This window comes from Cricetulus griseus, chromosome 7 (genome assembly GCF_003668045.3).
Source record: "Cricetulus griseus strain 17A/GY chromosome 7, alternate assembly CriGri-PICRH-1.0, whole genome shotgun sequence".
Taxonomy (NCBI): domain Eukaryota; kingdom Metazoa; phylum Chordata; class Mammalia; order Rodentia; family Cricetidae; genus Cricetulus; species Cricetulus griseus.
The window spans coordinates 76036952-76062527 of record NC_048600.1 but is presented as its reverse complement, the minus strand read 5'-3'; the positions used below and the strand labels follow the sequence as shown (position 1 = coordinate 76062527).

Below are 25576 nucleotides of genomic sequence, written 5' to 3'. Positions count from 1 at the left end.
TATAGTAAAAATACATATATATCAAGTCTCCATAAGCTGACATATAGGCTGGAGGCAATTCCTATCAAGTACCAGATGACTTTTTGTAACCATAAATGAAATTATTCTAAAACAACTTTTGAAAAGAAAAATAAAGTGAGGACAATGAGTCTGCTTGATCTTCAGAGGTATGACAGAGCCAATGTAGTCAACACTATGAGACATAATGGCAGAAGAAAAGAAAAAATAAATGATACAAACAAAATAAGACACTCAGAGATAAACCTATAAGGACAAGCTCAACTAGTTACTGATGAAAATGCAAATTAACTATTTTCAGCAAACAGTGCCTCAGCAATTGACTAGACAGAGTCAAAAAGTGATCCTTGACCCACATTTCACAACCTACAAAAAAATTAACTTAAAATAGATCACACATATAACCTAAGGGTAATGTATGACATGTTTAGAAAAATGTACAGGAGAAAATCCTAATGGCCTAGGGAAAGGCAAAGTGCGTTAAAAATCTAACACCAAAGCACAATCTATGAATGTAAAAGGTTAGGAAGCAGAGCTCATTGAAATTATAAACTTTTGCCCTGTATGCCATGCCTGTGATCCCAGCTACTTGGGAAGCTAAGGAAGGATCACAAGATCAAGACCTGACTGTGCAACACAGCGAGTTCAAGAACAGCCTGGGCAACTTACTGTTTCAAAATAAAAGGTGAAAAGAGGGCTGGAGACAGCACCAAAAGGTAGGAAGTATTTGACTATCATGTTAAACCCTGGAGTAAGTCCCCAGAACTGTAAAAAGAAAAAAGACTGAGGTGTGAAAACAAAGCAGAGGCCAGGCGATCGTATTTGTAAGCCACACATTCCACAAAGAACTAGCACCTACAATATCCAAAGAACTCACAGAACCCTACAGGAAAAACATCACATTCTCCATCCAGACAGTGGGCAAAAGACATGAACAAACACTTCACTGAAAAAGATACACATGATAGGAACATGAAAAGATCATTACTGGCCAATAGGGAATTGCAAGGTAATATCAATGGGATGCCCATCCTAAGGGCTAAAATAAAAACTAGCGGGGATCAGGGCTGAAGAGATGGCTCAGTGGTTAAGAGCACTTGTTGCTTTTCCAGAGGGTTGGAGTTCAGCTCCCAGCCCCACATGGTGGCTCACAATGACCTACAACTCCAGTTCCAGGGGATCCAATATTGTTTTCAGAACTCCACGGGTATGTGGTCACATACATATGCACACATTAAAAAATAATAAATCTCTTTTTTTTCCTTTGAGTCAAGTGTGGTGACTCACCCCTTTAATCCCAGCACTCTGGAGGCAGAGGCAGGCAGATCTCTGTGAGTCCCAGGTCAGCCTGGTCTACAGAGCAAGTTCCAGGACAACCAGGGCTGCAAAGAGAAACTCCATCTTGAATCCCCCCTCCCAATAAAAAAAAAATCTCCTTTTAAAGGCAGTATAGTGAGGACATTGGCTGCAGATAAGTAGGTACAAGGGCTGGACCATCTATGCACTGTTGATGGGACATAGAACAGCAGAGCAACTGGGGGGGGGCACATTCGGCAATTTCTTAACAAACTGCATGTAACAAGACCCAGAGATTGCACTCCTCAACATTTTCCACAGAAATTCTCCTGCAAAACGTTCACCCAATGGCTGGGAATGGAACTCAGTGACAGAACACTTCCTGAGCTGCACATGGCTCTGTACTAGATCCCCGGCACCATGAGATTTTTTTTTCTTCACATGAAAACCTATACACAAATGTTTGTAACAGCTTAATTCGTCATAGTAAAAGCCTAGGAAGAATCCAGACTCAAGGAGCGGATAACCAAAGAAACTGCCGTGCATTCACACTGCAAAAAACAAAAAACGATGGAGTAACAGATGAACAATGTTTAACACATTGAGCAGCCTGGATGCGTGTCCAGAGAATTATGCAAAGTGGAAAAGGCCAGTTCCAAGGGCTTACATGCTGTGTGACTCCATTCATAAAACATCTTTGAAACAACATAATTACAGAAACAGAGAACAAACTGGTGATAGATGGCAAAGGAGAAGGTGTGGCTATGAAAGGGTCACATGAGGAATCCTTGTGTTGGTGGAAATGTTCTATGACCTCATTATATCAGGGTCAATGCCTTGGTTATGGTGTATTCTATCATTTTTGCAAAAGGTTAACACCAGGAAAATCTGGTAAAAGACATGGGGATCTACACACATTATCTGTTTTAACTGTGTACAGATCTATAATGGCAAAATAGAAAGACAAAACATATTTAACTAGGCAATAGGTGGAATATATTTTTCCTAAATTAAAAACATGAAATATGTTTCAATGTTCATATTGATTTTTACATTTTGGTTTTATTTATTTTTTTAAAGTTATTTAACCTTTATTTTATGTGCATTGGGTTGAAGGTATCAGATCCCCTAGAACTAGAGTTACAGACAGTTGTGAGCTGCCATATGGGTGCTGGGAACGTTTGAACCTGGGTCCTCTGGAGGAATAGTCAGTACTCTTAACCGCTGAGCCATCTCTCCAGCTCCCTACATTTTGGTTTTAAAAGTGTATATTTTAGAAACTATTTTCCAAATCAGAACGGGTCACGAATTGCAAAGTGACAAAAAATGAGCAAATGCTAAAAACTCAGGGGGAAAGTTGAGAAGCAAAGATTTGGCATAAAAAATGCACTCTCCAGATGGATCTCCATGAGTTCAAGGCCAGCCTATTCTACACAGAAATTTCTAGACGACCAAGGCTACATAGCAAGTTCCATCCAGCTAGACTAGCATATTCATAGAGACAGAAGATAGACTAGTGGGTTAAGAATTGTGGGGAGGAGCTGGACGTTGATGGTGGCACATGCCTTTAAGCCCAGCACTCAGGAGGCAGAGGCAGCCAGATCTCTGTGAGCTGGGGGCCAGCCTGGTCTCCAAAGCAAGTGCCAGGATAGGCTCCAAAGCTACACTGAGAAACCCTGTCTCGAAAAACCAAAAAAAAAAAAAAAAAAAAAAAAAAAAAGAATTGTGGGGAGGAGACAGGGAGTTGCAATTCAATGTACAACAATGTCAGTGAAGCCGTGGTAGGAGCTTGAGGACGCAGCTGGTCTCATTGCAACTGCAGACAAGACACAGAGTGCTGGGCTGGAGAGACGGCTCAGCAGTTGCGAGTGCCTGCCCCACAATCCTGAGGACTGAAGTTTGGATCCCAGCACCATTAACAAGCCAGGCATCCCACACATGCCTGTACCCCAGCTCCAAGCGGGGCAAAGACAGGAGGGTTGCCGAGGTCTGTGTGGTTCCAGGCTATCTAAGAAAGCACGTGCCCCAGGTTCAGGGAGAGCCCTTGCTTCAAAGGAATAGGAAGAGAGTGATAGAAGAGGCCACTGGATGCCTGCTTCTGATCACTACATGCATACATAATGTGTGAATGAGCAAACTGTGTGTGCTCATACAGTGTGCTCATGCATATACACAGCACAGGCACAAACACTCCAGGGAGACACAATCAGTTTGGATAAACAAATCTTTAAAAACAACAATAAAAAGAAGCAGATAATCACCAATGCTTGCGTTCAGCAGCTTTCCTCTTTTCACGAAGACCAGAACCCAAGCCTAGGGAAGAACACTGTCCACTTTCAGGGTGAGTCTTCCCAACTCAATTAGCCTGATCAAGACAACCGCTAATGACTACAGCAGGACCTAACAATCCCTCAAGGGTGTGCCTGGAGGCTGGCCTTGTAGGTGACTCTAGAATCTATCACAAGAATTCTAGGTCTTGCCAAGTGTCCTTATCATAATTTGAAGATGAATTAAATGTAGAAAAATGAAAGTACTGAATTTGAAACTGTTATTTTGCCACAAAATGTATTCATGAATAAAAGGTCTCTCTGAAACTATGAACACAACAAACTCATTCCTAACACTGCTATTGTGTAGACTTTCCAGATGGACTATGACCCTTGACCTGCCCCACCCTCTCTCTCAATCCTGCACCGGGGCCCCTTAAAGCTCAGAATGAACTCCGCAGGGCATGTCCTCAAGCTGAGCTGGTATCTGCTCTGAGTCCATCCGTGCCTGTGCAACCCTTCCACCACTGCCACCACTGCCTGACGGCGCAGACATGGGTGGCCTGTGCCCTTCCTCTACTGCACTTTCTCTTCCGGCTACCTTCCATTTTTCACATTCCTGTAGCAGAGCCTGGTTCCTTTTCTCCCTGTTGTCCACTGCTGGCCTCAGCCAAGCTCTTAGATCCCGACACCCCTGTCTCAGGCACTCTTCCTGTGAGAGTATTCCAGGGTCTGACTCCCCACCTCATCCTGTGGTCTGTCACCACCACCCCCCTCCCCCGCCCCAAGACTTCCACCATCCTTTTTTCTACGCCTGCTCCTGAAAACCCCATGCCCTGCTTTCCTCTCAGTGTTGGTGGCTTGGTTCCAGCACTTCTGTGGATGAAGACAGTCGGCTCTTTCTGATCTATCTTCTGTTCCAAGGGATGGGACGGTACTGCCTCATTGGGAGACAGTAAAGGAAAAACAGAGAGTGCACAGTTAGCAGTGTTTGAATGAAAGGAGTGATCCTACAACAGAGGAAGAAAATGAGGGTCCCTCCCTGCAGCGAACCCTGTAGCAGGAAGAAACCAATGATCAGACCCGGCCCTGTGTCTGGGAGTGCTACCCAGCCTGCCTGAGCCTCTCTTTACTCAGGTGAGGGGTGGTGAGCATAGCTATCTGCTATGGGGTAGGAATCAGCACCTGTCAGGAGCATAGGCCAGGCATCACAGGTCAGAGCCACTTTATTACGGAATGATGGACATGTGTCCTGTGAGGTCACAGATATCTCCTAAAAGAGGGCTGGCAAGACAGCTCAACAGGTTAAGGCACTAGCCACCAAGCCTGAAAACCTGAGCTCAATCCCCAGGACCCATATGTATGAGAAAACTGACTCTCACCATTTGTCCTTCAACTTCCACATATGAACTATGACAAATTCATGCACACATTCACAACATAAATGAACAAAGTACTTTTTAAAAAAAAAAAAAGTCTAAAAGCATGAATTTTATGTGTATTTTACTACAGCAAAGAATCAGAGCATTAGGCTGGTTGGCTTGACCCTTTAAAATATATCCAAAACCTGCCTGCTGCCCCCCAGCTCCCAACCTAGCCCAGGCCATAACAACTTGTTTCCTCACTTACGACAGTGGCTGCCCATCTGGTCTCCCCATCCCGCCGTCTACTTTCAACAAGCAGCCGGAGGATTCCTTAGGAAATGAGCTGGGGAGCTGGCCTTGTTCTAGAGAACCCTGCGGAAGTCACCCATTCCTGCCTGCCCAGCTGCTGGTTCTTCTGTAGCCCTGTCTCTCTGCTCCTAGGCTGGTGGGCACAGTCAACCCTGCCACAGGGGCCCTGCCCAGTCACCACCTGGCCTACTTTCTCCCTTGGTCATGTTCTGCTCAGGTGGGTCAACAGAGGCAACCATCTTTGCCCTGGTACCTTTTCAGAAGAACAGTGCTAAATTTACATGGAGTAAGTGTTCAAAATTATTTGTTAAATTAAAGAATCCTTATTTCTGAAGTACACAGTTCCTCATCAAAGGAGCACTCCAGCACATCAGTATTTTGGACAAGGCTGCCACCTGGTGGTAATACTCCACAACAGCAGGATCTTCCCTGTGTCCAGCTGACTTGAGAGGCATCTCTTGGCACAAGTACTGTAAAAACTCCCTGCTTTACGATCTGCATCACTGGAGAAGAAGAGGCACATATGAAGGACACCCACACATATAAAGTGTACCCCAAGGAGAAGAGGAAGAAGCCATGTCTTACTCGGAAAGTCCAAAAGTGAGCACCCGGGGTGGACATGACTTGGGCAAGGCTGATTAAAAACCTCTTCCTATGTGATGGTTCTGACCCGATGAAACAGTTAAAGCCCTAAATCTGTCTGAGGAAGAAGTGCCAACAGGCTTAGAAGGCCAGGGACCAAGGGGAGGCAGGCAGGCAGGGCAGCTGGCAGGGCAGCAGGTAGAGCACTTGACCTGGTGGATGCTGTGTTGTTTGTTCTTGTTGAAGCAAACTCAGGCAGTGTTCCAGGGCACAGGGGAAACTAGACACAGCCTAAGAAAGAGTGAGAAGGAAGGCTTCCGGGAAGCCACGTGTCCCAGTTTAAGCAGCTCCCACCCCGCCTGCCATGTGTCAGTTGTCAACTTGGTGTTAAATTTGGGTGTGAGGGGCTTGAGATGGATATGGCTAATTGTAGGTCTAGAATCGCAGTGCATGGCAAATCTAAATAAAGAAACGACTGGCAGTGCGGGTAACAGGCCATTGTACATATTTGATCACGATACCTATGACCTCCTCTGCATCTGTCTTAGTGTCTTTCCTTGTCGCTGTGACAGGAGTCCTGACAAGAAGTAACTTAAGGAGGAAGGGTTTATTTCGGCTCACGGTTTGCAGGATCAGTCTATCGCAGCAGGAAGGCATGGGGACCGGAGTGCGAGGTGGGCACATTGCACTCAGGAAGCAGAAGGATGGGTGCTGGAGTTCAGCCCACTTTCTCTGTTCTCCCTTTTTATTTAGCCCAAGACCTCACCCCATATAGGTGTCTCCCAGATTATTCCAATCCAGTTAGGTTTGACCATGAGCATTAATCACTGCAGTGTCCCACAAAAATGGATGCACACAATACGACAGTTTAAAATAAAATAACAAATCAGGAGAAAGATTAATAACCTTGAAAGAAGTAAAAAAGCAATACTACCCTCTATGCATCAGAGAAAACAAGCCAAAAGTTTAGACCCTGTGTCTGAGTGGCATTAAGACTCCTTCCCCTGAGACTGTATGTAGACTATAATCCTACCTAATTTATAGAGATTACCTACATACTGGCAAGCCAACCCAAAAAGTTTCAAGTATTGCCAGGTTGCCCAAACTGTCCATAAGTAGTGTGTCTGCTCCTTCTACCCACAGTAACAATAGTGATGATTACCTGCTTTGATTTTTCTAACTTGGGGGTGTCATATACAGAATTATTGTTCTGATCAATAGCTGCTCAGCGATAAGTGGAATTTACTATTTTTCTATGGGATGTCTATATCTTTTTATGTGAGCTACATATTGCTCTACAGTTTTCCTTGTGGGTTTTAATAGTCTTTGTAAACTTGAATGTATTGTAAATAATCCCCTTAGCATCCTTGAAGGGTATTTATTTTTATTTTATGAGTATGAGTATTCGCCTTCATATATATGTGTGCCTGGTGCTCGTGGAGGACAGAAGAATACGTCAAATCCCTTGGAACTGGAGTTACAGATGGCTGAGAGCTGCCATATGGGTGCTGGGAACTGAACCCAAGTCCTCTGAGAGAGCAAGTGCTATTAACTGCAGAGACATTTCTCTACTGCCCTTCGGAGCTTTTTAATGATGGACCACCACTCTTCATTTCCTTTGTTCCTACTACAGGTTAACTCTGGTGTCTTCTTTATTTTTAAAACTTTCATTTTATCTATGTGTGTACAAGTATGTATGGGTTGTATATGTTTGTGCATGTGCACATGTATGCGTGTGTGTTCACTGGAGCATGTGTACAGATGGCAGGTGTAAATGTGGAGTTCACAGGTCAACACTAAATGTCTCCTGCCATCTCTCCCCAGCTTGTTTTGTGAGGCAGGATCTCTATATGAAGCTAGGACTCAACCACTTGCCAGGCTGACTAGTCAGCAAGCCTGGATGATCCGCCTGTCTCCACTTCCCCATTTTGATTTGCCCCTGGGCACTATGGTTGGAATGCAGGTCTCCAAGCTTGCACAGCGAGCATTCACCCTCCCACATCCCCGTGAACTTATTTTGGTGAGAAGAATGAGAAGAGATCCAATCTTATTTTTCTGAGTTCCCCCAGTTTTTATTTAACTTACTTTATTTAACTTCTTTCTTCAGTGCTGGGGATTGAACTCAGGGCCTCTTACTTGCAGGCTCCAACTTGACCTAAACCACCTTTACCGTGTACCAAATGTGTGTGTGGATCCTGGCCTTCCTCCACTGTGAGGCCTTTGTTTGCTGCAGCCAGCCCTTTGACTGCTCTTCTTCAGAATTTCCCTGGTTATGCTGGAATGGTCCTGCATCAGGGCTTCCCAGCAGCAGGCCTACCCAGTCAGGCAGGACACTGCAGGCTGTCACACAGTCTATGATTAGCAGCATCTCTGCCCACTATCCACTGGGGGGAAGTATAACCTCCCAGTCAGGAAAACCCAAACTACCTTCCCCAGTGCCTCCTACTTGATGGCTGAGCCCTCAGTATCATTTTACTCACGTGGTCGCTCCAGTTCCACACTGATATGCTAATTAGGATGAAAATGAATTGATGGAATAATTTAGACACCCTTGTTACATTTAATATGTGACACTACTGAATTTAGTTTTTACTATATTTAATCTTCCTACCCCAAACCCACACATTTCCTCCCATTTATTCACAAGGGCATAGATGTGTTCTTCAGAAGGGTGTTAGATTTCTTTTAATATAGAGGCTCTTACATAACTAAGTTTATTGCTAAGTGTTTTTTCTTTTCTTGTTTGTTTGTTTGTTGGGGGCGGTTCTCTGTGTGTAGCACTGGATGTCTTAGAACTCCCTCTGTAGACCAGGCTGGCCTCAACTTCACAGAGCTCTGCCTGCCTCACAAGTGCTGGGATTAAAGTCGTGCACCACCATGCCCAGTTCCACATCCCTTTCTTACATGAGATCATTCTTTCCAACATAACATTTTCTAACCAGTCACTGATCAGGGAACTATTCAATCTTTCTCTTTCACACAAGGTACCATGGGGCCTAGGCTGGCCTGAACTCCCGATTCTCCTGCCTCCAACTTCCAAGTGTTATTTACTTATGTTTTGAGATGAAGTCTCTGTCTTGCTTAACTAGCCTTGAACTTGTGGGTACAGGTGACACTCCCATCTCTGAGTATCTGGGACCACAGTTATGTGCTGCCGAGTACAGCAAGATAACATACTACTTTGCTCGAGGTGACCCCCTGCTCCTAAGCTCATCATCTATGAAGAGTTTGTTACCAAACCAGAATGCTGGTTAATTCCGACAGTTCCACTGCCCATATCTATCAAGATGACCTTGTGGGTTTTCTTTGCCCTATGATATGCCTGGCAGACATATAATGATAACATTCATTCAGTTACTAGATTTTTAAAAAAAATGATTTAATTTTATTTTATGTGTATGAGTGTTTTGCCTGCACGTATGTCTGTGCATCACATGTCTGCAGTCCCTATGGAGGTCAGAAGAAAGAGCTGGATCCCCTGAAACTGGAATTACAGACAGTTGTGAGCTGCTATGTGGATGCTGAGAACTGAACCTGGGTCCTCTGAAAGAGCAGCAAGTGCTCTTAACTATCGAACCATCCTCCAAGCTCCTGTTTATTCATTCTTAGATGGCACAACTTCACTTGGTTATACTGCCCAGTACTGTCCTTTTACATTTTCTTGAACATCATTTGCTAACATTTTAATGTCTCATTCTTCCATTAATATTGAGAATAAGGCTCGAATTACATTTTAATTAATTACTTTTAATGGCATCTGTTAACTTTGGGATCCGTAGTAGAGGCTTGCTTGGTGAAAACAAGCTTTACTTTCATTTGTTGTATTTAGTAGGAATTCAGTCTCTAAATAGCTAAGTCATCATATAGGAATACAGGCCCTTCTTACACCCAAAGCCACATTCGCTTTGGGTGTAATGTGAGGCAAAACACTCACATTAAACTTCTTTTTTTTTTTTAAAGATTTTATTTATTTATTATGTATACAACATTCTGCTTCCATGCATATCTGCACACCAGAAGAGGGCACCAGATCTCATTACAGGTGGTTGTGAGCCACCATGTGGTTGCTGGGAACCGAACTCAGGACCTCTGGAAGAGCAGTCAGTGCTCTTAACCTCTGAGCCATCTCTCCAGCCCCCACATTAAACTTCTTAAAGGCCAAACAAATGCAAGCGTATCTTTGGGATGGGATGCTTTTAGTGGGTGGGAAAGTGGTGGCATCACAGCCATCATGATCTAGGGAGACCTCAGCTGCTCCTCATCTCGGGCCTTTCCAAGGCCACCGCCATCCATCGCCCTCACCCAGGGTGACCCCAGAGCTCCACCACATTACTAAAAGGATTCCACACACACTGGTGACAAGTGGACTCCAGAGGTGACATGGCAAACCATTGTTTTCCGTTCTCCTCCAGTCCCCCCAGTTGTACACCTGTCTCCCCAGTGTACAAACTCTACAGATAAGGACTATGGCCCAGGTCAACTCCAGGCCGGGGTGATCAGGGGAGAGATCATTAGTCAAAAGGAGTGTCCACAGGACAAGGGTGCCACCGAGGTCCTTCCTACCTGTGTTGCTTCTCAGGCGGCTCTCGGTGAGCTCCGAGATGGCTCCAGAGGTCGAGGTCTTCTTCAGTCGCACTGTCCCTGCTGAGGCATTTCCAGGTTTGTTGAGCATGTCCTCACTGCTGGCTCTCTTGAGCTAGGGAGAAGTTGGAGGGATGGTGAGAGGGCAAAGACACAGTGAGGGATGCCGTACCCACCGGTGCCCCGTAGTTTAGATACCACAGGGACTGCATGGAGGGAGGGGGAAAGGCTCTTAGCCCAACCCTTTGTTATTGAACAGCATTTATCATGGACCAGGAAGTCACTCTGCCTTCAATGAATAAGCTAGGGAGATAAAAAAAAAAGATTATAATATTTGGCCTATTGTGTGTGCTCTGACATGCTAATGCTGATCAATAATCTTGATGCCTGTAAAACCTAACACAAAAACTAGAACGCATGAGAAAGAAAAATCTCAGACGACTCCATCAAATTCCTGCACTTAACATAAAAAGAACTCCTTTATCAAAACGTGCCCAGAGCCCTGCAGCTTGGTTCAACACAACTAGCCCTTCTTGTATGTGCTCACAGCATTCAGTCCCAAAGTCTTAACAGTTCAAAAGTCCGAAGTCTCTGCTGAGATTCAGGGTACTCTCTCTGGCTGTTGTTCTGTGCACATGCTCATGTTTGTGCACGTGGAGGTCAGAGGACAAACCACTGTGCGCTTTGTTTCTGTTGAAGGGTCTCTCATGGGCTTGGGACTTGCCAAGTAGACTAGACTAGTTTATCTTGGTTGTCAACTTGGCACACTTGGGAAGAGGGGCCCTGGACTGGCCCATGAGCATGTGTGTAGGGCATCAGATTGGCCTGTAGGCATGTTTGTGGGGGCATTTTCTTGACTGACAGTTGATGCAGGAGGACCCAGCACACTGTAGGCAATAGCATCCTTATGTACATCACCCTGGGCCTTATAAGGAATCTAGCAGAGCAAAGGCTAAGTAGCAAAGCCAGCAAGCAGCATTCCTCTACCCTCTCCATTTGAGGTTCCTGCCTGCTAGAGTTCCTACTCTATTTGAGCTCCAGCTCCGATTTTTCTCCATGATGAACTATTAGCTTAAAATGAAATAAACCCTTTCCTACTCAAGTTGCTTTTGGCCATGGTATCTGTCACAGAAACAGAAAGAAAACGAGGGCAGTTGGCTGTCGAGCAAGCCATGGCAGTCTCCTAGGCTTTGCCTTCCCAGCATGGGGACCAGAAACATGTACCACCTGACAGTTTACCATGTTCACAGTTTACCAGCGGAGCTAGTTTCTCTACCCAGTATTTTTCTTTTGCCTTTGTTTTGTTTTGGAGCTTGAGATGAAGCCCGGGGCTACCTATGTGGTACTGAGGGGGTAATAAAATGACTCAGCAGATAACAAGGACTCTTGCTTCCCATGACCTCAGTTCAATCCCTAGGGCTGGCATGGTGGAAAGAGAGAATCAATTCCTACATCTTATCTTCTGACCTACACATACACAATTAAGCCAATAAATAATGTAATAATAACTAAGAAATATGCACTGAGGGTTGAGGAGATGGCTCAGTGGGTAAAGAAGGCTTGCTTGCCTTGCAAGCATGAGGACTGGAGTTCAGGTCCCCAGAACCCACATGGAAGTTGGGCAGTCATGGAAGTCTACATGTAATTCTAGGCCTTGGGAGGCAAAGACAAGACCCCTGAGCTTGGTAAGCCAAATCAGTGAGCTCAGGCTTCTGTAAGAGACCCTGCTCTGAGTAAATAAGCGGAGAACAATTGAGGAAGACATGAGGTCATCCTTTGACCTCCACAAGCATACATGCACCACACACACACACACATATATGTATATATATATATATACATATATATATACATATATATACACATGCACACACACACACACACACACACACACACACACACACACACACACACTCACACCATACACATACCAGTACACATGACAAGAAAAGTGTGCACAGGGCTACTCCCCACCAGCCCGCAGAGTTTTTAAGGGAATAGCTATGTCCCCTGCACCTACAATGAGTAATACACATGAGAAAGCCTGGTTGCACTGACACTTGCCCAAGATGTAGGACATAAAGATTTACAAATGAACCGGCCATTCCTTGGAAAGGAAGCACCAAGCTACTAGTATAGGAGGCATAAGCAGGGGGAGCACCTGATTCCGTTACTCCCTAATGTTCTTTCTGCATTTGTGGCTTTGTTTCCTGTTAGCCAAAAGCAGCTCGGCACCCGTCTAAGTTCTGGCTTGCTATGGAAGATCCCCATGAAGGTATGTGCTCAGGTGTTGTTTTGATATGTGCAGTAAGTGCTCTCACTAAGGGTTTTGCTGGGATTTAAGCTGCTGAGCACTGAGCCCACAAAGGAACAGGCTTAAATGCCTCACCGATCAAAGAAACTAAGAAATTCCTCTCCATTTCACAAAGATGAGAAAAAAACTTCAATGCTTCATCATCAGCTGCAACAAAACCCAGTCTCTAATGGTAGGCAACTCTCTTGTCTGTGGTCCTCAAACACAAGCGACTATCAGTTGTGGCCAGGGTTTGTTTAAATGCATACACCTGACTGTGTCTCTTCTTTCTTTTTTTAAAAATTAATTTATTTTATGTGCATTGGTGTTTTACCTCCCTGTAGGTCTGTGTGAGGGTGTCGGATCCCCTGGAACTAAAGTTACAGACAGTTGTAAGCTGCCATGTGGGTGCTGGAAATTGATCCCCAGGTCCTTTGGAAAAGCAGACAATGCTCTTAACCTCTGAGCCATCACTCCAGCACCTGACTGTGTTTCTTCTTGAACTTAACACCAACCACCAAGTTGCTGAGTGCCCAGATCTGAGGCAGACATTTCAAGGGACTGTGACAGGGTTTAGAGCAGTCTGTCTGTGGAAATGGAATAGGACTCACCTTGTGATTTCACATTGTCTGGTAGCTCCATTCAAAAGTAAACTGAAGCACATAAAGAATCTGTGGTGGCCCGGGAGGAGGGCTCACTGGGTGAAGTGCTCACTGCACAAGCCTGACCACCTGAGTTTGGTCCAGTACCATGGTGGCAGGAGTGAAGAGACTCCCCCAAAACTCCACACACCTGTCCCAGAAGTACCACCCAGCAATATATAATGACAATACTAAAAAAATATACTTCATACAGCGTGTGGTAGCACATACTATTAATCCCAGCACTTGGGAGCCAGAGGCAGGCAGTGTGAATTTGAAGCCAGTCTGATTTATAGTGTTCCAAGACAGTCAGGGCTACATAGAGACCCTGTCTTAAAAAAAGAAAGAGAAAGACAGATTGACTGACTTTATTGGTGATGGTTATGTCAGCAAAGTCCCTGCTGCATAGGCATGAGGACTTGAGCTCAGAACCCCAGCATCCACATTAAAAACTTAGCAACACCCTTGGGAGAATAAAGACAGGTGGATGCCTGAAGCTCATTGGCCAGCCAGCCTAGTGAACTGGTGAACTCCTGGTTCAATCAATATATAAGATAGATAGCAATCAAATAAGGTCCCTGATGTTGATCTCTGACCTACACACACACACACACACACACACACACACACACACACACACACGTACCCAAATGAACAAACACACATACAAACAGGGGGATTTATTTTATTTTTAAGTGAATATATAAAAATATTATCAACATGTGATCAATATAAAATGCCCATTTAATGAAGGGAAATGCAAAACTAGGCAATTCTTTCATAGACTGTGCTTCCACAAACCACTACACAATAAGCTACATGGTATATATAGAGATTATATAGATAATATACATATATGTGTGTATGTATATGGTGATAGTTTCTGGGCTCATGATGAACAAACAAAACAAGATTAAATCAAGCACCAGAGAAAGGACAAACTCAGGAGATGCAGTCACCAGCACCTGTGAATGAAACTACTACAGCCTCACATAGCAATTTCACAGCACACTTCTTTCTTTGTAAGTAGGCATGCTCCAGAATAGCCATCAAAAGAACAGCAAATACATAAACCAGGAGCACAGCCAGTTATCAGTTCTTCAAACTTTATCATACTGATTAGATAGCTGAGTATGACATTCCCACATATGACTGGCAAAGAAGCCACACAAACATGCTACCACACATACGTGAGCAATGCACTGTGCTCTGAGATTACAATGACTATGCCCCCAGGCTATAAAAAGTCAGCACCCCATTATAAGCTTATAGAGCCATTGCAGGTATGTCCATCATTGGCTGAAGTGTCATCTCATGGCTGCATAATAGTGAGCTCTCCTGCATTTTTTGGTACTAACTCTTTAAACCTGGCTTAAGGGCATGTCTTCATTTTGACTGGCCACATTCTAAGGGCTCTGTTGCCACAAGTGGCTAGGGGCAACCATATTGAGAGTATTCTGTAGGATCTATCACAGAACACCGCTGGGACTCAAGACTCAGACCATGAGCCCATGCTGGAAGACTGCACTCTTTAAGGATGTATTGTCACAGGACATGCTGGGAAGACTTGACTTCCCCAAACAAGTCCCTAGCTGCAGGGCCCAGCAGCCTGTGCAGAGCCAGAATGGGATCAGCATCTAACTACTCTCAGTTAAGTTTTTTTTTCTTATTTTTCTTTATTGTTCTCCTTTACTTTTACTAACAAATAGGAGACGAAGAAAAAGGTGACTAGGCCTTCCGAGAGATGCAGGAGGTCAGTAGGCTGACCATATACTCCATATATATGCTGGGCAAGGCTGGGCATTAGGAGGTGACACAGAAACAGTGGGCAGAGGTAAGTAGAGACCAGTTTTAGAGTTCAATCCTTTGACCAGCCTCTCTGAGATGAAGTCTTGAACCCTTGTCCCACAGAGATGTGGAAACCTTAGGATATGTTCATTTTACTGGCATCCCTGATCTCATCTGCTGTGGGAAATTAGTTTAAGATGTGTTACATTCATTTATGCTGTGGAATATTTAATAAAACAAAAATGTGTTGCATTCTTTTATGTTGCATTTGTTTAACTCTGTAAAGCTGTGCTACTTTATCTGCTTAAAACACCTGATTGGTCTAATAAAGAGTTTAACGGCCAATAGATAGGCAGGAGAAAGGATAGGAGGGACTGGCAGGCAGAGAGAATAAACAGAAAAGAGAAGAGCAAGAAGTGAGAAGAGGAGAAGGGTCACCCAGCCACCCAGACACCCAGCCACACAGTCAGCCATGGAGTAAGAGGTAAAGAGAGGTATATAGAATAGAGAAAGGTAAAAGCACAGAGGCAAAAGGTAAACAGAATAATTTAAGAAAAGCTGTCTAGAAACAAACCAAGCTAAGGGCAGGCATTAATATGTAAGAATAAGTCTCTGTATATTTATTTGGGAGCTGGGTGGCAGGCCCCCAGAGAGTGTAGAGTGAAAAATCCCAACTATACTTATCCAAAGTCTACTTTAAAAAAAAAGTAGAAAAAATAGCATCTGTTCAGAACATGTAAATTATTTTCCTCATCCTTATTCCTAAAACATTACAGTATAGCAGCTATTTACATTGAATTAGACATTATGAGCAATCCAGAGAGGCTAGAGGCATCTAAGGCACACAGGACTGTCGGGTTTTATGAAATACCACACTGTTTCAGATGAGGTCCCTGTGCACCCACAGACTTTAGCATCCATGGGAATCCTAAAAGAAAATGTTTGTGGACAGTGAGGTACAATTTGAATTCTTTTCTGCTCATACAAACTCAAACCAATGTTTTGTGGATTGTAACCAAGTAAGCTCTGACTCATGGCCCTGGATCCTCTGTTGTGGCTGGAGTGATGTGGCCTGTTGAAGCCAGAGCATGCGTGATGCTGCTTGAATACCATGAAGAGGGCTTACAGCAGCATCCCTAACCGCTCCTCCTGCATCTGCTGCCTTGTGCTTTCGGCTCCTGCAGCTCAGCCAGCATCTGAAATTAGGGGTCTGGTTCTATTTTGGGTGGATTTGATTCAGTTTCCCATTTGTGAGCAATTAAGATGTCCACATCCATTTACTCTCAGACAAACATGAAAATGTTGACTAGTCCCGGCAATGCCCTAGGGATATTTGCTAGAGATTCTAACTTCCTTATCTAGTTGGAAGTTTTCACTGGGGAGGGAAATCTACTTGCTTTTCTGACCATCACCACTTCCTCCTCTTCTCTTCTGCTCTCTGAAGTTTCAGTGATCTACCGCCCACCCTCAGCTGGAAAGGACAGGGCTGGCAAGGTACAGGCATAGTTCATTCAGATCCTCCTACTATCTTTCCCAGACCCTGGTGTCCTCATCATAGTGTCAGGCCCAGAGAGCTCATGGATCAAACGGAGATCAGGAAGTCTACTACACAAGGACTTGATTGATTTTCCTTGACACTTGCCTATGGAAGAAGCTTCTGAAGCAATGACCTTCGCTGTTGGAATGGCCAACATAGCACTGTCCCCAGAAACACTGTTGTACTTTCCTTAAAGACTGCCCTGAGGGGCCTGGAGAGATGGCTCAGAGGTTAAGAGCCCTGACTGCTCTTCCAGAGGTCCTGAGTTCAATTCCCAGCAACCACATGGTGGCCCACAACCATCTGTTATGAGATCTGGTGCAGATATACATGGAAGCAGGATGTTGTATACATAATAAATGAATAAAATCTTTAATAAATAAATAAATAAAAACTGTCCTGACACTCAACCTCTCTACCTATCCCAGTATAGTACATCTCACACCTGGTCCCAGCCAGGTAAGTGAACAGAACTAGAAAATGCTATCTTAGCCAGGTGGCAGTGGCGCACGCCTTTAATCCCAGCACTCAAGGAGGCTGAGGATCTTTGTGAGTTTGAGGCCAACCTGTCTACAGAGTGAGTTCCAGAGCAGCCAAGTGACTCTGTTTAAAAAAAAACAAAAACAAAAAACAAACAAACGACAAAAAAACAAGCAAACAAACAAAAAAATTGTTTCTTGAGTGGGGTAACCCAGACACAGAAAGGCAGATGTTGCGTGTTCTCACTCATCTAAGGTTCCTAGCTCCAAATCTTCAGGTGGGAGTATATAACATAGAGTAACTGCATAAACCAAGAGAGTGAAAAGGTACATGGGAGTGGAGTAGGGGTACTAGGGAGGATGCAAGTGAGAGGAAGGAGAAAATGGGGGGGGCATTAATTGAGGAGGGCTGTGGAAGGTCAGAGTAGAAGAGGGAGGGAGGGGGGAAAGGGAACGCTAAAGGCGTGTATTAGTTACTCTATATAGCCGTGGCATCATGATTGAGGCAACTTACAAAAGAGAATGTTCAATTAGGGTTATGGCATCAGAGGGCCAGCAAAGGCATGGTGGCAGGGACAGCTGAGAGCTCACATTTAGGTGCACAGCAGCAGGCAGAGAGAGACAGCGAGCGCGCGAGAACACTGGGGATGGCGGGAGGCTCCTGAGGTCTCAAAGCCTGGGAAAGGGTGTAACACACTTCCTCCAAAAACGATACACTTCTTAATCCTTCCCAAATGATTCCACCAACCGGGGACCAAGTATTCAACCATATGAGCCCATGGAGGCCAGTATCATTCAAATCACAATAGGATGCTTGAGTAAGCCATAAGGAATCGTTATTTTTATTTACCTAGATTATGTATCATACATATAAGTATATATAATAGTAACATATAATAAATATATAATTATATATGTATATACAGTTTAAATGAAGTTATGCCATTTGGACTGATAATGCTTGCCTAAGAGCCACAGACTATCTAATAAAAAACCCAGGTTTGTCCAGGCAGGACAAACCCCCTTTCTGATTTGTTAGTCAGAAGAGTCTAAGACACAGAGGATCCAAGCGCATCTGGCTTGAAAGCTTTCTTTCTGGGGACTAGCCTCATAGCGCAAGAAGGTGTTATGAAATCTGCCAAGGGAAGGAAGCCTAGCAATGGCCTGCATGGCAAGACACCCCTAAGAGTACAGGAGGGGCACTCATGTCTTGGTAGTAACCAACAGCTGTCTAAGTGAACTTACAGCCTGCCCAACAGGTGGGAAATCATGCCTGACACAGTGAACCTACCACCTATTTAGGTTAGTGAGGTCATGGATCTTAGAGTAGAACCCACCACCGCCATTTCATTAAGCCATCATAATTCCTAACTGCACTGTAAGTTTATCCTTAAACCCATGGATAATTATAGCTCTCAGTCCTCATGAAAGGAACTTCTCTTTGCAATAGACGGAGAGCATTACAGAGAACAACCACCAGCCAAAATGCAGAGAACAACTGTTTGTGGGGTGTCCAGCCCCAACTGATGGATCTATAACACATTTCCTGCACCCCGGGCTCAGGAAATACTGAGGAAGAGGGGTTAAAAAGATTGTATGAGCCAGAGGACCAGGAAATCTGCAGTGAGATTGTGTCTTCAAGAAATGTCAACTTGACTGTATCTGTATTGTTTTGGAGCCTGTCCTGGAATTTGCTCTGTAGACCAGGCTGGCCTTGAACTCACAGAAATGCACCTGCCTCTGCCTCCCGAGTGCTGGGATTAAAGGCGTGCGCCACCAACACCTGGCAACTTGACTACATATGTAATTAACCAAAACGCAAGTAGCTAGGCACACGTGTGAGGGATTTTTTTTTCTTAATTTGAAGTGGGATAGGCACACAGAGTACAGAAGGGCCTCTGGCATGATGCCCTCTAAGCAGAGATAGGAGGCAATACCGATACAGGAGTGTGCCTGGCATGTCCAAGGGACAATCATTACAGTTATTAGAACTTGGTGGCTTGAGCTCTGGGAGCCAGGGTACAGAACAGTATGACAGTGTCTAGCAGGAAATGGAGGGGGGCAGAACCTAACTGCATCTCTGGTCACTAGGAGGGCTTTGCTTCTCACTCTATCGGCAGAGAAGTGACATTCGACATATGTTAAAAGCACTGCTCCAGCATCTGTTGAAAAAAGAAGATGGAGTACCAAAACGAAAGCAGGGACGGTGGTCTGGGAAAGCAGAGCAGGGAAGGATGGGACTTGGCCCAGGAGGCCACGGAAGAGGCTACAGTAAGTGGATTCAGCTAAAAATCTATTCCCAAGACAGAAGGGATGAATGGCTTTTCACTGCTGCATTGTGGGGCCATGAACAAAGGACCTCTCGGGTGACAAGGACTCAGGTCTAAGCAACCTAAAGGGAAGAGGAACCATTCGCTCAACTAAAGGGGGTAGCTCAAGGAGGAGCAGATTAGGAGGTGATGGAGATGGAGGCGGGGTTCAAATTTGGCTAGGACACATTTCACTGAGGGTGGCATTTTGCCACTCAAGGCAGTGAGAAGGCTCCTGACTAGCAGTGGAAATCTAGATCCTGTCCACAGAAAAGAAGCTGTGCCTAGAAAATGGCCCTCAACAAGGGCAGTCCTGTTATCTGGGAGTGTGTTAGAAAAGAGAGGGTGTGTTTTTAGACGTCACCGTGATTAGATGTGGCACTGATGTGGCATCATTGTGCGGCCTGTGGCAGGATGGGAAATTTACATATTCTATAATCCACATGACAGTTTTGTACAAAAAGCCCCCCTTCCCAGTTTCTGCAGATTCTTTAGCCATCCCCATGTAGGGAACACCTTTTGATCATTATTTGGGCTGATGGCCTCCCTTAATGTTAGACACAAAGAGGAGGGATTTGCCTCACAAGTCTACAATGCCCTGACTTTGATAAGAGCATATAACTATCATAATGAAAAGGGAAGCTGCATCCTGGCTCAGAGGGTCCTGGAAGCATTCAGCATTTCTCTCTCTTGGCAGCATCCTTCCTGGTGTAGTGCTGGTGCCCTTGGAAGCACTGTGGGGCCTTTGCACAGTCATGCTTGGGTACTGCAGATAGAGATACAGGATACTCAATACCCCCCTTTTAGTCTGCAGATTAGTACGTTGGCTTTTTGAATACCTACTTGCAGTTAGCAATATTGTCTATGATTTTCATCCTAGAAAAGAAGGGCTGCAGGTTCACGGAACGAACCCTGACAGTGAGTAAATGTACCTGGAAAAAAAACTGAACCCAAACTCAGGCCTGCCCTATGTTAGGAGCCAAGGGGATAAGGAGGAGGGAGGGAAGTGAGAGCAGATTGAAATCTCTGGTGGAAGGCATTATCAACAGTGTAGACAAGTCAAGCAAGAAGTGGTGGTTTAAAAGAAAATGGTCCCCATAGGGAGTAGCACTATTAGGAGGTGTGGCTTTGCTGGAGAAGGTGTGGCCTTGTCAGAGGAAGTGTGTCACTGTGTGTGGGGGTGGGGGTGGGGGTTGGGGTCTCCTATGCTCAAGCGCATCCAGTGTGGAATACAGTTCACTTGCTATTACCTGCAGATCACAATGTAGAGCTCTCAGCTCCTTCTCCAGCACCACGTTTGCCTATATGCCACCATGCTTCCCACCATGACAATAATGGACTAAACCTCTGAAACTGTAAGCCACCACCTCAATTAAAAGTTTTCCTTCATACAAGTTGCTGAGGTCATGGTGTCTCTTCACAGCAATAGAAACCCTAACTAGGACACAAGGGTTGGGATGGTTATACATGACCCTGACCCCCATCTAGAGGAACTAGGGCACCCACTTAAGCTAGGACACATATTTCTTTCTCTATCCTGGAGCATCCCACTGTCCCCCATTCACTCCATTCCCTTAGATGAGGACTTGCTGTCCCCCTCCATCCCTGCCATACAGGACACTCAGCATCCTCACAGCCCTGTCCACCTGAGAGTCTGTACCTTACTAAGCCGAGACTCGAAGGCCAGTGAGGTTGAAGACTTGGAGCTCTTCATGCCAGAAGGGGTCCCAGGGAGGGGCCGAGTGCGATCAGGGCCATGGCTGCCTGCTTTGGCAACTGGACTCCAGGGCTTGGTGGCACTCCGCATGATGTCCTAGGGAGACCTTCTCTCTGTAGAAGGGTGAAAAGGGAAACACTTATCTCCAAAACTGTACTTGTGAGTGACATCATAAAACTTTGCAAACTCCATTCACCAAGCTTTGCAGTTGCTACCACAGAATGAGTGTTAGGATATGGCCAGGTATGGGACACTCTGTTCCAAAGATACTGCTTTTACATCTGCTCATATATATACTGCTGAACAGGCATTTACAAATTTATTAAAATGAATATGCAACATGATTGATATTCTAATATTTCTTTTCAGCAAATGATACCTTATTCTTGTTTGTGTTGCACTACACATCTGTAAGCACACACACACACGTGCACACACACACACACACACACACACACACACACACACACACACAGAATCAAGCAGCTTGTGTCAAGATATAAATACCCCCAAGCTTTGCAGCTTTAGAACTATCAAAACAATCCCCTTAATTTTTAAACACATATAAATGAATTATTTGAGAGTTAGATTTCACAGAAATACAAATGACTCCTTTTTGATAAAAATGGATACTACTTAAAAATTAATAAAGCGTATTTTAATTGGTCAGGCCTGACATGCAGGGTTATTTCCCTAGTTCAATAATTGATGAGAGAAAAAAAATGTTCAAAGTATCAGACTACAAGACTAAGTTATTCACATCTTTAATCCCAGTACCCTGGAGGCAGAGACAGATGGGTCTCTGTGAGTTCAAGATCGGCCTGGTCTATGTAACAAGTTCTAGGGCATCCAGGGCTATGTAGAAAGACTTTGCCTGGGGGGCGGGAAGGGAAGTAGCAGACTGCTGCTAAAGACCTGGGAGGAAGCTTGGATATAGAGACAGAAGAACTGACAGTCCCATCTACTGTCCCATCAACTGTCATTCATGGTCCTTTGCATCCTCCCATCCTCAGCCTCATCATCAACAGCATCTCTAGGTGGCACCAGAAGTCCTGGCATCTTTCTACCACCACTCTGCCTCTGTCTATCCCCGTGGGCTCTGGCCTGACACAAGGCACTGTCCTTTCAAAGAACACCCACAGATGACAAGCACAGGGTTCTATCCTTTCAAAGAACACCCACGGATGACAAGCAATTCCGGAAGCCACTCCCATGGGGCACAAGGTTCTGGTTAACCTTAAGGGGTGGTAGCAGGTGCTAGAGTGGAGGGTCTCCTCTGCCTCATAGCATCCAAGGATGCTCTGCAGCCCAGCTCAGGCTGTCACCACCTCATGCTCCTGTCCCTTGCCTAGGCAGAAGAAACCATCTCATGGACCATATCGGTCTCTCCAAGAGTCACCAGGCTCCTCTTCCTGTTTAAGCAAAGTGATGGCATAGTGACACGTGTCCTATCTAGCTGGTACTCTCTGCAGCTATGTGGATGTGGCTAATGATAGAATCCTTTATTAGAGATTTGGCAGCACTGCTTGAGCACGTGTGTGTGTGTGTGTGTGTGTGTGTGTGTGTGTGTGTGTGTGTAGCCTGAACCAAGCCTTGGGTTCCATCCCTAGCACTGCTAGAAATACATGCACATTTGTGCATGCGTACACACACACACACACACACACACACACACACACACACACACACACACCTGAATTCATTATTGGTAAAAGAACAACAACAACAAAAAAGACTATCATTTGTTTTTCATATTTTTTCCTGAGGAAAATGACATAGGATTTCAGTTACATGAATTACTCAAGACCTTCTCAGTCTCAGATTGGCTCTAGGTTTTGTCATTTCTTAAAAAATTCAGTATTTAAGGGTCTAGGCCCTGCTCCAAATGATATAACAGACTTTGAAGATCCCCACAGAAGGCCTTGCCCTCCCTGGGGAGCAGAAAGGGGTTGGGATGGGGAGGGGAGGGGAGGTGGGGAGGGAGAGGGAACTGGAGTTGACATGTAAAACAAGCCTTTTTCTAATAAAAAAATAAATTCAGTATTTTTTTTTAAAAAAGCATACTGCCAACGATTTTGCCAATGTTTAGCACTGATTATTTCTTTCTCGACCCATGCTTTTTCTTTCTGGTTTCCACAGCAACAGTGAAAGAATACTTAGGTTAAGACCTGTGCAGGGACTAGTTTCACTCGGACACCTCTCTCTTAGTATAAAATGAACTAACGCAGTCCGAGTGAGTCTTCAAGAGAATCAGTGAATTTTGCCCCCACCTACAAGATAACCAGGACCGTGTCAGGCTGACTCGTGGAGATCATTTAAATAAAATACCCACTTGACCAACATCCCCTTTTGTGCTAAGAACTACTTAGAAATGAGCATGGCAGGGCTTATTTATGAAAGTACTAGGTGTGTGCTTTCCACAACCGGCCAAGGTTACCCTTAAAATGTAAATGCCTTTAATCTACTCCCCCAAAAAGAAAACTATGAAGCTAGAAGCAGCAGGAAAAGGATGGACATATTCCCTGTCAATCATTTTCTTGACATACTAAGAGAAGTCAATCAGTTAACTGATCAATCTTAACCCAAATTCAAATATATAAGCTCAGCTCTTAATTTCTGGTAATGGAGCTGAAGGCCTAGATGGAGTTTAAACTTCTTTTTCTTTTAAGTTAGTGGGTTGCTTGCTCTGTTTTAAAATCCTCTGGTCACTCCTTGCCATATCACTTTCTGTTCTCTCCTTGGATGTTCTGAATTTGATATAGTTATTCACAAATAAATGTCCCCAGGTAAGGCGTCCACCCTGCCTTCTCTGAGAGTCTGTCATTCTTTTCCTTTACAGTCTTCACTAGACTCGGCTCTCCTTTCTGTGCTTACCCACCTGCCAGCCTCTTTTCTGCCAACTCCATCTTCCAGAAGTCAAAATGCTCAGTGATGAATCATTAACGTCCTACCCACCATAACCAAAGGTCATCTCCAATAATGAGAGCAGGATATCAAAACTGGTCAGGCAGTTTAGGGATAGGAACCACCATTCTTGTCCTGGGCCATAAGCCAGCAATGTCTGGTCTTGTCCTGGCTAGAGGCCAGAAATGCCAGAAGGGGGCTCTGTTTCCTGGTCTGGTTTCTTATTAGTTTTCTTCTCCTTTTATACAAATGGGATGAGCCCTACTGCCTGGAAGCTATATGTGAAGACATAACCAAAACTATGAAGCATCTAGACACCTTGTGGGTAGACCAATTGGATTGACTAGCTACTCTAAGTCCTACAAGAAGCCCTTAGCCTAGCAGCTTGATGGTGCCCCATTTTCTAGGACCCCCTTCTGCTATACAGGAGCCCTGCCTTCCTTTTTTCCTTATGTTCCCACCTAAAATCCTATACTAATACTGCTTTCTAAACTCACCCTCCCATTGTCTGTGTATTTCACTCTTTGAGTTCATGAGAAAAGGGACCTGGAAGCCATTGGTTTGGGATAGCTCTGCTGTTCATTGGTTTGTCTGGTACCTTAGCGCTACAAACTAGGCACAGGTGAGGTGGGAAATCCTCCATCACTTTTAAGGACCTCCATTCCTCTTTGTTTCATAAGTAGGACAAGTGGCCAGATGGGATATCCAGGAGTAACCTCTCACCATCAGCACAGAGAAATGACAACTCAGCTCTGAGAGATCAAAACAGTCACAGCAAGGAGTAAGTGAGGATGGGTCCCTGTGGAAAGGCAGCCATATGTCTGCTCCTCAGGCCCCGTGTCTTCGGAACTTACTAAATTTCACCCTGTCCTCCACTCCAACCCTGAGGAAGGTCCTCTCTGTAACCTGGAATCCTGGCAGTCCCTGGCCACTCCTAGCCTTGGGCTCTTCTGAAACAGACTTAAGAGAGATGTATCCCCTGAGTTGTCTGTATACCGCAGGCTAACACTGGCCTTGCCTCTTGCAGGGAGCCCTCCTGCCAGACAGGGAGCAGGTGCACTCCAGGTCCATCCTGTCCTCAGGCATCCATCCGACCAACCTCCCACTGCTTCTGTTACCACCCTGCCGGTATTCACCCTAGTCCTGGCTCTCTGACACACAGTAACCAGCTATCTACATAAATGCCGCAGTGACCTGGTAGCAGCTATGCCATTCCACTTTGAGTAGAAGGTGCTGGCAAATGCCCCATGTAGATGGTTCCTTAAATTACCTCAACCCTGGGAGGTGTTGTTTTGTGCTATAGTCAGAATCTTGGGTAGCCCCCAATCACACGGCAAAACCAAAGCCCCGGTGTGGTACTGCTGGGAAGTGGGACATCTGGTAGACAGTTGGGTCAGGGGAGCAGAAGTCTTTCAAAAAGGACCAGTGTCCTTACAGAAACGGCCTGAGAGAACATTTTTGCCCTCCCACGAAGTGGGGACACACGAGAAG

The 25576-nt window shown here is 44.9% G+C and overlaps 1 protein-coding gene across 3 annotated transcripts in view; it reads right to left on the bottom strand.

The window, feature by feature from the left end:
- Positions 1-25576, bottom strand: part of Specc1 (sperm antigen with calponin homology and coiled-coil domains 1) — a 268476-nt gene that overhangs the window by 182680 nt on the left and 60220 nt on the right. For all 3 annotated transcript variants that reach the window (XM_027427222.2, XM_027427224.2, XM_035447835.1), the window contains exons 2-3: positions 21125-21294; positions 10400-10532 (exon numbers count right to left, since the gene is read on the bottom strand). In XM_027427222.2, coding sequence (XP_027283023.1) covers positions 10400-10532; positions 21125-21271 — 280 coding nt within the window. In that variant the 5' untranslated portion in view covers positions 21272-21294. The remainder of the gene's footprint in view (positions 1-10399; positions 10533-21124; positions 21295-25576) is intronic.